Source organism: Lipotes vexillifer, unplaced genomic scaffold (genome assembly GCF_000442215.2).
Source record: "Lipotes vexillifer unplaced genomic scaffold, Lipotes_vexillifer_v1.1 scaffold215, whole genome shotgun sequence".
Lineage (NCBI taxonomy): Eukaryota > Metazoa > Chordata > Mammalia > Artiodactyla > Lipotidae > Lipotes > Lipotes vexillifer.
Genome location: NW_006776544.1, coordinates 1,873,376 through 1,887,045, shown reverse-complemented (window position 1 = coordinate 1,887,045; position 13,670 = coordinate 1,873,376). Strand labels below are relative to the sequence as shown.

At 34.3% G+C, this 13,670-nt stretch overlaps 1 protein-coding gene across 4 annotated transcripts in view; it reads right to left on the bottom strand.

The window, feature by feature from the left end:
* The window catches only part of SMARCA1 (SNF2 related chromatin remodeling ATPase 1), a 70,666-nt gene that overhangs the window by 11,305 nt on the left and 45,691 nt on the right, over window positions 1–13,670 (bottom strand). For all 4 annotated transcript variants that reach the window (XM_007450484.1, XM_007450482.1, XM_007450483.1 and 1 more), the window contains 4 exons: window positions 8,847–8,969; window positions 6,705–6,837; window positions 3,683–3,801; window positions 3,349–3,561 (listed from right to left, as the gene is read on the bottom strand). In XM_007450484.1, the coding sequence (XP_007450546.1) occupies window positions 3,349–3,561; window positions 3,683–3,801; window positions 6,705–6,837; window positions 8,847–8,969 (588 nt within the window). The remainder of the gene's footprint in view (window positions 1–3,348; window positions 3,562–3,682; window positions 3,802–6,704; window positions 6,838–8,846; window positions 8,970–13,670) is intronic.

Here is a 13,670-nt window from a genome sequence, read left to right as displayed (position 1 = left end):
CTGTTAAGTCAGAAGCCATGAATTCAGTACTGTGAGATCTCTGAATAAAATATAACTACCAAGGTTTCTTTTTTTTCCCCTAAGTATTTCACACTATTTATTGGTGTCACTGGGAAAGAGTCATCTTTAAGCAAGATTATGTTTTTAAAGATAGCTTCTTTAGTAAGCTAAGTTTAAAGTTTAATCATTGATAAAATTTTAATTTGAACACAGTGACACACTCATATAATGAATCAAATTACATCCCCTGTTATTTCTAAGATGGGGTTTTTCAATGAAGCAAATTATTTTAATTTTGGAAATCACAAATGCCTCTTTCAAGGGGGAAGTTTCACTTCCTAGATTGTGAATGTGATTCACTATACAAGATCAATTATTTAAAATGAGGGGAAAAGAGATCATCTAGAAATAATAGTAATCCATTTCTTTAATTCCCTAATGATTTTTTTTTTTTTTTTCGGTATTTGCGGTACGCGGGCCTCTCACTGCTGTGGCCTCTCCCGCTGTGGAGCACAGGCTCCGGACGCACAGGCTCAGCGGCCATGGCTCACGGGCCCAGCCGCTCCGCGGCATGTGGGATCTTCCCAGACCGGGGCACAAACCCGTGTCCCCTGGTGCATCGGCAGGCGGACTCTCAACAATTGCGCCATCAGGGAAGCCCCGCTAATGATTTTTATTATCATGAAACATTCCAAAAAGATGATCTAAATATATTCATGCATATTTTAAAATATATTTACTTATATTCTAAATCCAGAAATATAAGCAAAAATTATCCATTAACTAGGAGGGAAATAATATAGTAGAAAAGTTAACAAAAACTCTGGACTAAAATATTTAATATGAAATAAACTACTGTATTAAATTTTAAAGATTCTTTAGAAATCATAAATTCCACCTTCCAGAACATAATTAAGGACAGAATTGTCTTCATTTTTAACAGACAAAAATCAAAGTTTCATTTTTCAATCACGTATGTAGTTAATATCCACTCTTTGGAAAACATACATTAGATATTTAAACCTCTTGGTAAAGAAAGAGATAAATGTTTTGTTGAAGGATGGAAGAAAAGATTCTTTACAAGGGAGTTCAGAGACATCTAGTGGTTGTTAATAATACACTGGGTTTCTTCACGGAAAATGAAATAAGGTTGTGTATGTAGTTCTACAGTCATGTTCGTATTACAAATAATATAAGATTTTCCTTGCTCTTTTGAATCTGTTTCAGCTGACTGCTTTAGTTTAATGTTTCCAGAAACTGAAAACAGCATTAAACTCAACCTTTTAAAAAATTAGTAAACTATCACTGAAATAATACTCAAAATTCAGCAAATGTTCCATCACATAAAAGGGCACGTATGATCGAAAACATGATTCATCAACAAATGCAGGTGGGCATTTGTCTTTTACAAGCTGCTGGTGCTGCTCTAAATTAGATCATTACATGCATAAAACCCCAAATGGCTAAAAATTTTAAATGCATGGCTTTTGAAAGGAGTTCTCTGCTAAACATGGTCATAGATGCACCGAGCTAGAAGGCACCTTAAAAGGCCAACTAGCTCACTGCCAAAGTCTTCAGACTGTCAAAATAGAATCTCATTTTCAAAGCTAATAGAAAGCTATTTAACACTGTTCTTCAATAATCTATTTCAACCATCCAAAGAACCCTGTCAAACAACTCTTCCCTACATCCAACCTCAGCCCTTCATGCTACAGATTAATTCCTATCTTTTTTATTCTTTTCTCAATTCTTCCTACTGTATCTTATTAACCCATGCACCTCTTCCTATTCTTTTGTACAAGAATAGCACTTTACATTCATCCCTGCAATTGTCATGCTTCAAGGGAGATTCAATCAATCCATCATTCCAATTTCTCTAGTTCCTTTTGGATTCTGGCTTGATCCAAAGTATTTGCTACCTCTCCCAGCATTATGTATTCCATAAACTTGATAGACACATTCTAATAACAATCCAGGAACCCTCTAAATTTGTGTTAAAATTTTAAGAAATATCTGATCTTATAAAGCATCCACCAAAATTAGCATCTTCAATATAGCAACTCAGATTTTTCTTTTCTTTTTTCAACTTGAACTGAAAATATAAAATGGGTCAAACAAAATGTTCAGCGTTGCTTCACACCCCTATGAACTTTTGGCCAAGAAAACATTTATGATAGACAGAAACTAAAGAAAAATGCTCACTGTTTAGATTGTTAGTTTCCGGTTACTTTTAATGTTTAGGCTGTATGAATCTACTTTTGTCTTAATTACCTCGGCTAACAAAAGACTGACGATGCCAACATTAAAAACATGTGGCATTTATTTCAATATCAGCAAGAACACTGCTAAGCAGCACTAGGATTTAACAGGAACACAATTCACGTTAGAAAGTAACAGTAAATTGCATGAAGCTAAAATAAAATCTCTTCTTAATTATTCTGTCTCATAATATTCTTATAAAAACTCTACTTAGGCAACAATTCCTTCTCACTAAAAATAAATCCTTAAGTTATTCACATAGTCTCAAGTATCACCTGCCTCATGACAAAGGGGAAACTACCTTTAAAGTGAGGATCTCTGATGGTCACCATATTAACCAAGTAATCAAACTCAGCATCACCAAGAATGTGACAACCTGACATAATGAGCCTCCTGATGTGATGCAATGAGAAATACACATCACTTAGGCAGCATCCCTGCCGAAAATGCTTAACCTAAATCTAACAGTGAGCAAACAATGAGATACATGTTGGGCATTCTACAAAATGAGTCTGGGTACCTTAAAAAAGTCATTGTCACGAAAAACAAAAAGTTGTAGACTGAAGAGACTAAAGAGGCTCAACCAAATTCAATATGTGAACCCTGACTGGCTCATCAATTTAAAAAAACAGCTATGAGAGACACTTTCGGGACAACTGGAAAATTTTGTACACGGACTGTATACTAGATGACATTACTGAATCAACGTTAACATTTTCTGGTAGGATGATGGTACTGTGCTCATGTAGGAAAATATTATTTTTATTTAGGAGATAAATGCTGAAGTATTTAGAGGTGAACACTCAAGATGTCTGTGACTTACTTTCAAATGGTTCAGAAATATAGATCTGTATATAGATTAATGAATATAAAACACAGATCTGTATTTCTGAATACAATATATAGATTCTATATGTATAGATAGATGCCATGTATGTATGTATAAGTACATACACACATATACTAGTGAGAGGAGAAAGCCAACGTGGCAAAATGTTAAGAATTAGAGAATCTAAGTAAAGGAGGTATGATATCTGAAAGTTTTCAAAAGAAAAAGTTGGAGGAAATAAGTAAGAAAGGAATACATACCATGGCGGTTCTAGACTTGATAAACCAGTCAAATCTAAACTGAGGAGCATTCCGAACACACTGTCTTAATTCTTCATACACGTTTTCTCTATCAAAGCCCATTTTGTGTAACATACAAATCAAGAATCTATCTTCTTCCTCAGTATAGTTCTTTCCTTTGCTGGTTCCATACTGAATACGTAACTGATGAAATGGAGCCTTGTATCTTGCAATCTGTAGATTTAAACAAAATAGTGCTTTTGACTAAATGTGCAATAATAATAAGTCAAAGCTAATCACCATTTAATCAATTAAAACAATCTATTGGTAATTTGACAATTATGAAATATACTACTTTGGCATCCAGGGCTTTCTTGATACTGATCCTTCGTTGAATTCTTGCTTCTCCACGTTCAATTTGAGCCATAATTTTCTCAATGTCCTGTAATTCATTGCAACGTTCCCAAAATACAGCTGAAAAACAGAGTTATTACTTTACAGTTCTATCGTCTTAAGTAAATGAATCCAAGGAACTGTAGAATGAAGAATTAGCAGGAAAGGATACAGTGAACTTACACTGTTTATAATTAAGATTCAAATTCATCTGTATATATACGTTCAATTAAATACTCCTAAGGTGCAACAAATGAGGGGTATTAAATACCTCCTTCCATTTAAAAGTAAGACCTCAACAAGGAGGTTTTAGGTTAGTGATTTTCCTTTCATGAAATATGACGAAGTTTTTAATTATCCATCCCAGATGACCAGAATTTCAAAAGATACTACTTCAGATACTGATTTAAGCTATGCTTTTATTCAAACATTATATAGAAGGCACCAAACACATAAAGTGAAATAGAAGAGAGGGTGGTCATATAAACTTAGAGAACATAGTTTCCTAGCAAGCAAAAATAAAAACGAAACTATTATCAACAGGTCAATCAAACTTCCAATAAAGCAGCAATTTCTACTGGAACTGTTACTTCGTTTGCTTTTGGAACCACTCACTATTCTTACAGTATTTCCAGTGACATATAGCTTGTTTTTTAAACTTACTTGGAATAGCTTTTCTCTTGGAGAGTACAATGGGATCCCAACAATCAACAAACACTGTGATCAACTCTATAATGGTGGCAGTAGCTGGGTGGGAAATTTTCTTAATAAAGCAAAAGAAACAAAGAGGAGGAAATTTCTAGAAAAGAAAAACCTTTAAGATCACCTTTCTATAATATAGACTGAGGTGCTCAGATATTACATCTAGCTTGCCTCATTTTTTCTGCAGATGACAGCACAGTCCTGACCAGGATCAAACTGTACCACAAATCCTCAGAAACAAATTGGTACAAAATAAACAGAAGAATTAAAGGGACGGTATATAGTTCTGTTTGTTCAAATCAAGTAGTAGCCTTTTCTTTAAAAAAAAAAAAAAAAAAAAAAAAGGAAAGCCAAGTCACCCAAATTTTATAAATGAGCTAAATGATCTGGCTGCATTAATATGTCACATCTTATGACTTCAGTGAGAGGCCTTCTAATGACATATTCTACATTCTCCAATTTTTTCATTTTTAGAGTCTATCAAGAAAGGAATGTCAGTACTCTGATTTTTATAAGCACCTGTATTCATTTATTCATTCTCTCACTTATTCATTCAACACAATTTAAACGCCTACTATGTATAAGATACCACAAACAGCCAACCGTACACGTTTCATCTTTTATTGCAACCAACTACATAAATTCATTCAAGTCTCCCCATCCTTTGACTTGGTCCCAATTAAGCTGCCCTGAGCTAGTCATGCTACCTGGCTTGCTGTCAATTTGAGGGAACATCTGACATGGTATTTTTTTTAAAATAAGCTCTTTTAAAAAATATTTATTTGTTCATTTGGCTGCGCCAGGTCTTAGTTGTGGCACGTGGGATCTAGTTCCCTGACCAGGGATCGAACCCAGGCCCCCTGCATTGAGAGCACGAGTCTTAGCCACTGGACCACCATGGAAGTCCCAACATGATATCTTTTTAAATCATTTTTTTCTTGCAATTTCATACACACTGATGCTATCCCCCTTCCTAACTTTTAAAGAAAATTTGACTTCAGAAAATCTCTCTGCACATATCCTTCTATACTCCTTTCATTCAACTCTTGCTGCTAAAATTTCTCTCTCTCCTCTATTTTTCCCCTCTTTAAGCCCCCAAATGTCCTAAACTTATGTGATAAATTTTAAGGGTAGTAGTAATGTTATACTGTTATCAAAGTAAAGGACATTCATAGACTTGATGTTATACTACACGAAATAAAAACTCAAATATAATCCATCTCTCAAGTCCCTGGCAATCACCAGAAGACCCTTTCAGATTTCCAAAAGAAAAAAAAGTGTCTGTTCTCTAATTAAACATGGATTTATTCAAGCATTAGCACTATAAATAAATTAAAAATTGTGCCTAATCTATATTAATCTTTGGTCTATTTAGTAGTATTTCAATGTTTCCTCCCTACTATTTTTCACGGCAAAAATGCAGAATTTCAGTTGTTAGGCTAAATAGGCTTTGAGAGGCTAGCTCAGAAACCTAAACCTACTTTGTAACATTGTTTCTATGGGAAAAAAAAATGCCCTGGATTCTATACAGCTGATATTCAGACTAAATTTGAGAGCTCAACCTAATTGGATTTTAGAAACTTCCTATGTTCTTCTACATAAAGAAAATTTACTAGACATATTTACCTATGTTAATAAGATTTCTTTTCAGAAGCCTGAGGTTGGATGCACTGTGACATGGAAATCAATATTAACTCCATATGCTTCAGCACCTAATCTAGTTCTGGTCAAGACCAAAGACACAGCTAAGTAAGAGAAGGAGCTGATTCTAGGACCAATCAACAGGTTTATTCAAGCAGTCTTTTCAGATCTACTCCAGCTTGCCTGGAGTTAGCAGAATCCACACATAACTTGCCTGGAGCAAACTAGAACCCTGAGAGTGTTTGAGGATCTAAAAGGACCTTATAGGAATTCTCTACTTCAAGGACAACCTAGAAAGACACTAATTCCATCCACTGAAACTGAAGCCTTAGACTTGACTTGCCCAGAAGATGATCAAATTCCAGACGTGGGAAAGTAGGCATTTTGCCAGTGCTCATCCAATAGCTACCCTTGCTTTATCAGTGCTATACTTGGCTCTATTTAGCTAACTAGTAGGGACAACAGCAATTTGTTTTGATAAATCTTATAATCTTTTCATAGAAATACAATTATATTTTATACGTTCACTTACAGTTTATTCATAAAAGTCTAAAGGTCTCTGAACAAAGGTAAAATTAAATTGACACTAAAGAAATGTATAAGGTTACAATTAAACATCATTTTTGTAGTTGTATACAAACCTGAATACTCCATGACCTCCTCAGGAGATTTGCCCTCCACCTCTCGAGCTATATTATCAATGTCATCTCTTCCATACTTCTCATTAGCTTTAATAAACTGATTAAAATCTCGCTTAGTCCAGCTGGTGAATCCCTGTGAACAAAAAATTAAGCATCATCAATAGAGGTTAAATCAACCAATCCAAACATTGTTCTATTTAGTTCTATACAATGATACATTAAAAACAGTTCAAAAGGCTTAAAATTTTCCTTCTTATAAAATCCCAGGTTTTTTATGTTGGAATCAAAAGTTGAGTTAGTGATATTAATAACTGCTTTTCTATTATGAAGAGAATATACTTCCCTCCAAGTACTAAAAACTGATTTATAGCTCCAAGATATTGTGTAGTTTTTAACTCCGTATTTTATAGATGCCTCTACTACATTAAAATACAAATGCATTAAAATTAAAATACCAATGTAAACGCTGAAGTCCTGGATATTCCAGTACTTAATTTTTTCACAGACTTATTCCCATGTAAATTAAGAAAAAATGTGGATGCATTAAATCAAAAAAATACATGAAGAAAATAAAAGACTGCAGAAAAAGTTTTGTAGCTCTTTACATCATTCCAAATTACTGTGAACAAATAATTTCTGTTCAAAATTATATTCATAAATAGGATTTGATAAACAGAATGTTATTGGGCCTGCTCAATTTCTTTCCTAAAAGATAGAACAGCTCGACCAATCAGTGTTTTAAGTCTCTTTGGTATTTATTTGAAGTCACAAGATCAAATTTTTGTCTTCCACTCCTCATGTCCCAACCCACATAAATGTGATACCCTTGACAGAGCAAAACTCTATCCCTAGGCGTTAGTTGATAAAGATTTTAGATTACCCCACATTTTGTTCCTTTGTACTCCCATGATTTTTTAAAAGATTAATTATTTAGGGCAGTAGAGAAAGGTGATTAAAGATGACTTCAAGTACTAGGAGGGGCAAAAAATTGATTTTGTTTCTAATTACAAACTAAAGCAATTTCTCAGTTGAGACTGTATATTCACAATATACTGTACATTCACAATATACTGCAAGCCAAGTAACATTCTAAGACCATAACTTTATTTCTGTGTTCAGGAAATAAATTTTGAAAAAAAATCATGGATATTTAAATGTTTTATTTTATTCTGTGGTAAGTCCTAATATTCAACCAGTTGCAATTACATTTTCAAACTAAACTTTATGACTTCCAGGCATTTGGCTCAAAAATTATGAATGTAATTTGTAAAACTTCATTCAATAAAATTACATGTTATAACAAAGAAAAGACCTATAAATAAATAAGATATAAATATAAAAACTATCTTTCAATAATTAATGTGGAAAATTTCCTAGCACTGTGCTTTGCATATTGTTCAAAACAATTTGTTGAATAAATAAATCTTGCTGGCTACTTTCTATACTAAGCTGGTATCATACAGTGCACGTTTCTTTATTATTTTCCAAGGATCTTTTGCACTGTAATTCTTTTTATCTTCTACAGATTATTTTGGAAGTATGACACTTGTAAAACTCATTAAAGCAACAATGACCAGAAAGCATTAATATGTTGTTCAAATCGAAATGTTCCCTACTTATTAACTATTAGCTTTTAACTATACAATGAGCACCCTTTATAGTTTCAGAAATTTCTCATCATTGTATTAAAGTTCTTTTCAAGAAAGAATATAAGGCATTTTGAGAATTATGAAATCATTCCATAAATAAAAGATTAGTAGAGTATAATTTCAGAGGACAGTTCACAATCAATAAAATAAATTTAAATTTTCAAGAATATGCTAGTAATTACTGTCTATCAGGATTCATATGTGGATTAACTGACTTTATTATAATTGATAAAATGCATGTCTTATTTCTTATAATTGACACCTATATTTTGCATTTATATATTTTTTAGTATTTCTAAAACAGTGTATTCTATAAAAGGAATTAAAAAAATCGGGATGTTTGGTCTAAATGTATGTTTACAAAATAGCCCTGAGTTGTGTTGGTGTGTCCAATCAGGGTACCAGGCCCATACAATAAAAAGTAAGTGTAATTTATAATATCTTTTTTTCTATTCGTTGACTAGAAGTATTTCAATCACTTAAAATATGTTACTTGTGTGAGAAGTTTTTCCTTTTCTTCAGTCTCTTCTGGTGTAAGAGGTTCAGCTCCATCAATCTTTTTTTGTTCCTCTCTTTGAGCCACAGCTGGACTTGGGATATCAGGATTCCTTGGGACCTAAGAATCAAGAGGTGTGTTATGAGTAAACTGTTGAGAAAAAATTAATTAAGGGTATACATACTTATATCAATATTTAGAGTTATTTCAGCAGTAAACAAAATAAAGTCATACCAGGATGACACATGACCCTCTCCACATTTCTACTACCATGATATTACCAAAGTAAAACTGTTCTTAAATGTGCCACGTGGTATTTTACAGTTAAAAACCAGTTACAGCTAAATGCTACATTATATTCTAGGTTTAATTACACCGTGGAACAAAAAAATCCTTATGATATTGTAATACATGGTAATAATAATATCATTATCCCCAACACCAACATTATACAATAAAATCTCAAGCCCAGAAACAAAAAGTTGGGTAGTACAAAAAGAGCCCATATTCACCTGGCAATACAGACCAGGGTATAGAAGTGGCAATGCACCTGAAGATTGCATCCAATGCTCTAATCAGTACAACATGCAAAAAGAAAGGAGTACTTTTATTGCTTTCCAGGATATGGAAAGAGAGAGCATCTTCACATAAAATGCAAAGACTGAAACAGTGACAGGATAATGAAGAAGCAAAAAAAAAAAAAAAAATAGAGACTATATATAAGAGGGAAGCGGTAAGCAAAGCACACAAACAGCTGTGATGGGACCTGCAGTCGGGAAAAAAACTACAGTAGCAGTGAGCAACAGAAGGTATAGTGTATACTATACAGCTCTGCATAGTATACAGAGCTGCAACACACTGACAACTGAGAAGAAGAGAGCTCAAGTTCAAAAGACTGAGGACAGAAGCTCAGCTCTACAAGGAAGCAAGCAGTCAGCCAGTCATTTGTATCTCAAAACTGTAGTCCCAGGGGCCTCAGTGTATCACCATGAACTTAGACAACCCATACAGTTCAGCAGTGTAAAGCAGCATTCATTGTATGGAGTGATAAACTAAGTCACTCAGCGCAAAGCCTCCCATCATTTTTATGTGCATCTGCAGTGACAATGCAGCACATTGATTTACGAGGGCAGGTATATAACATGTATAGTACATTTTATAGCATCCATCAAACATGGCAAGAACAGGGTTGGCAGTAAGCCTTCCACTGTTTGGAAGGCACACTTATCATAAATGACTCATCCTCTAGAGGTATCAAATAGTCACGGTTTTACGAAAACATGATTATAATACATGCTACAGTACATTTCTCTAATTGTTATACATATTTCATAGAGTTTCAACCATAGCACTGTAATTTAAAAATAAGTATTTTTAAAACTATTGTATCCAATAGTTGTTTAAATATAAAACCTACTAACTGGGCATTAAAAAGACATACTGAAAAACAGATTCATTTGTACATAATCATCAGTACGAGACAATCAAATTAGTAAGTATTGACTAAATGTCTATTTTGTCCATAGCACTATGATAGGTGTTCACTGGAATATAAAAAATAGTGGACATGGTCCTTGCCCACAAAGAGCTCACAACCTAGTTGCAGAATTCTGAGCTATACTCTAAGAACTATAACAATTTGGGGAGATGGAGAAGAGAGAAAGAATATTCTAGGCTGGAGCAGTAAAGCAAAAACGGTAAAGGCAAAAACAGGAAGGAGCATATATAAGGTTTATGTTGAGACGGGATAAGAAACAAGGCCAGGTGGAAACAGAATTAGAGGGCCTTCTGAAACTACACAGTAGGCAACAGCAAGCCATTGGAGATCTTTCAACAAAGGAGTACTGTTTTCACCTGCAAGCCTTGTGCTGGATGGACTGAAGCGAGGAAGCAACTAGAGGCAAGAGACCAGCTAAACTGTTGTAATCTAGAAATGACGTATGATCACCTGGCCTAGGATGGTAGCAAATGGAAATGGAAAAGAAGGTGTAAATTAAAAATGAAATGTAGTCCAGTGATATGCATGATTTAAAATCACTTTTTTCAATAGCTAAATTCCACATTTAAATCACAGGCACACCAGCAATTCCATTCCTATCATATCTATACAAAGACTTTTAGGAGAATGTTTATAGCAGCTTTACTCACAAGAGCCAAAACCCAGAAAGCAGTCCAGATGCCCATCAACAAGAGACTGGATAAGCAAACTGTGGTATATCCTTACAATGGAATAGTACTCGGCAATAAAAAGGAATGCACCATTGATAATGGGACAACATAGCTGAATCTCAAAAACACTATGCTAAGTGAAAGAAGCCTTACACATAATATATGATTCCATTTATGTGAAACTCTAGAACAAAAAAACTAATCTATAGATGAAAATAATATCAGAACACTGGTTGTGCCTGGGGAATGAATATGAGGATTGACTGGGAAGGGGCACTTCCTATATCTTTATAGGGGCTTCAGTTATATAGGCGTATGCATTTGTCAAAATTCATCAAATGGCACGCAAGATTTATATATTTCAATGTATATAACTTTTATCTTAAAAAGAATCAAATAAATATTGAACTCTGGCTAATGATATACATGTTGAAGTGTTTCCGGGTGAAATATACTTATGTCTGCAACTTTGAAATGCATAAAGAACTAAGAAGGATATCCATTTGATAGAAAGCTGGAGAAATGGACAAATAGGTGATAAAGCAAATACAGTAAAATGTAAATTGGAAAATATATGTGGTGTGTATATGGGTGTTCACTGTATAATTATTTTGACATTTTTCTGTTTGGAAATTTTTCATAATAAAATGTTGAAAAAAATTACAGACATAGCTTTAAAAGTTTAACAGACCCCTTCAGTTGCTGGTGAAATTACTTTGGCCATAAATTTTAACTTTCATTGAGGAAAACCTCTTTAATCTTAAGATATTTCTCTACCAAAATGCTTCAAACTTTCCATACCTGACAAACCATACTTTAACAAAATATTTCATAAATATCTAATTTTATGACATAAAATGGATAATATACCCACACAAAATGAACTTTTTATTCCTATGTAGATATCTTCAATACTAAAAATTTTCCACCTGAACTTTAATAAAGGCAAAATCAGAATATTATACCATACCATTAGATTTTAGGATCGACTGCCCATATTTTTAATACAGCAAAACCTTAGAATGACTTCATCAATGTTACATTTGCAATTTTATTTTTTTTATTATTTTTAAAATTTTTTTTGCGGTACGCGGGCCTCTCACTGCTGTGGCCTCTCCCGTTGCAGAGCACAGGCTCCGGACGCGCAGGCTCAGCGGCCATGGCTCACGGGCCCAGCCGCTCCGCGGCATGTGGGATCTTCCCGGACCAGGGCACGAACCCGCGTCCCCTGCATCGGCAGGTGGACTCTCAACCACTGCGCCACCAGGGAAGCCCACATTTACAATTTCAGTTCTAAAAATTACTCAAATAAACAACTGCTAAAATTTTTAGAATTAGAAATGACTCATAATTCCTAAATTTCTGTATCTCTTCCTACAAATAATCTCCTTCTTAATATTTATTATTTTTAAAAGGTATTCATTTTTTACCTCATGAGGTTTTATCGGCATTTAGCTTCCTAGAGTGATTTCAAAGTGCTATAAAAGAATTAAATAGACAAATTATAGGCCAATAGTACTAAACAGATACCTAGATGGTATCTCAAGTACTCATACCGTATATATTACTGATGACCCCCAGTAACACTTAATATACAAGAAGTTATCTTTCAAGGAAACAGCTCAATTATTATTTGGATTTCTAGCCAGATAGTAAGGAATTTGTGATTAAGAGCTATGTTCCATGGAAAAGTGAAAACCTTTTGGGGGGGCCTTGTTTCTTAGGCGCTTCAGCAAGCATTTCATAGAAATATGGAATACTGAATTAAATGTGACAACACACAAAATAAAAGTAGCAACCTGAAATCAGCTCACTGTATTTTAATTCTACCACAGCAAAACAGGTGGCCCACAATGACACATTACGGAAACTCACAAAGATTATAGAACTTCCTGCATTTGTCAAATGTTTATATCCCCCCCAAAGAATTTTTATTGAAGATATATATTAGAATGTCCTACAGCTTTCTTCAGCTTCTAATATGGCAAAACTCTTTCACTCCATGTCTTAGACGCAATGGGACTTTTGGATACTCCGGATTTTTAAAATTCTGCAATTGAAATTTCAATTCAGTCACCTTCTTCCAATGGAAGGGTTTTAGTGAGCAAGTGATTAAAAGCATTAAGTAACTCCTTTAAGTCACAAGAGTAATGAAGCTTCTGAATACGTCTAACCTGCAACAAGGTCAGAGCTTAGAGAGCAGGGAAAATTGACACATGATGCACAGCTATCTACCAAGTGGTTAGGACAAAACAAACAACTACTTCTCTCAGCCTCAAATAAAACAGAATTCTTTAATTCCAGATCTTATTATCAGGAATACTGCTGTGACCTTGTTGTGCTGAGTATTGAGGGGAGAAAACAAAACAGAAAATAAAAATGCAAATAAGCAGGCCCTGAAGAAAAATGCTGTTTACCAACTGCTTCAAGCCTACTGAGCCCTTCACTAACCACACTCCAAGTCACTACAGAATGTGACAGTGGGGACTCAAAATGGACAAAATGGAACCATGCACCACAATGCCCCCAGCTTCAGACAAAACCTCCCTCCCCTGAGCTAACAATCATTTAAGCAGAAAGCGGGAAAGGAGTCCCTTTTTGAGAACGTAACTACGTAGAGAATATCAGGAAACTCCACTACAGCAGTACTGT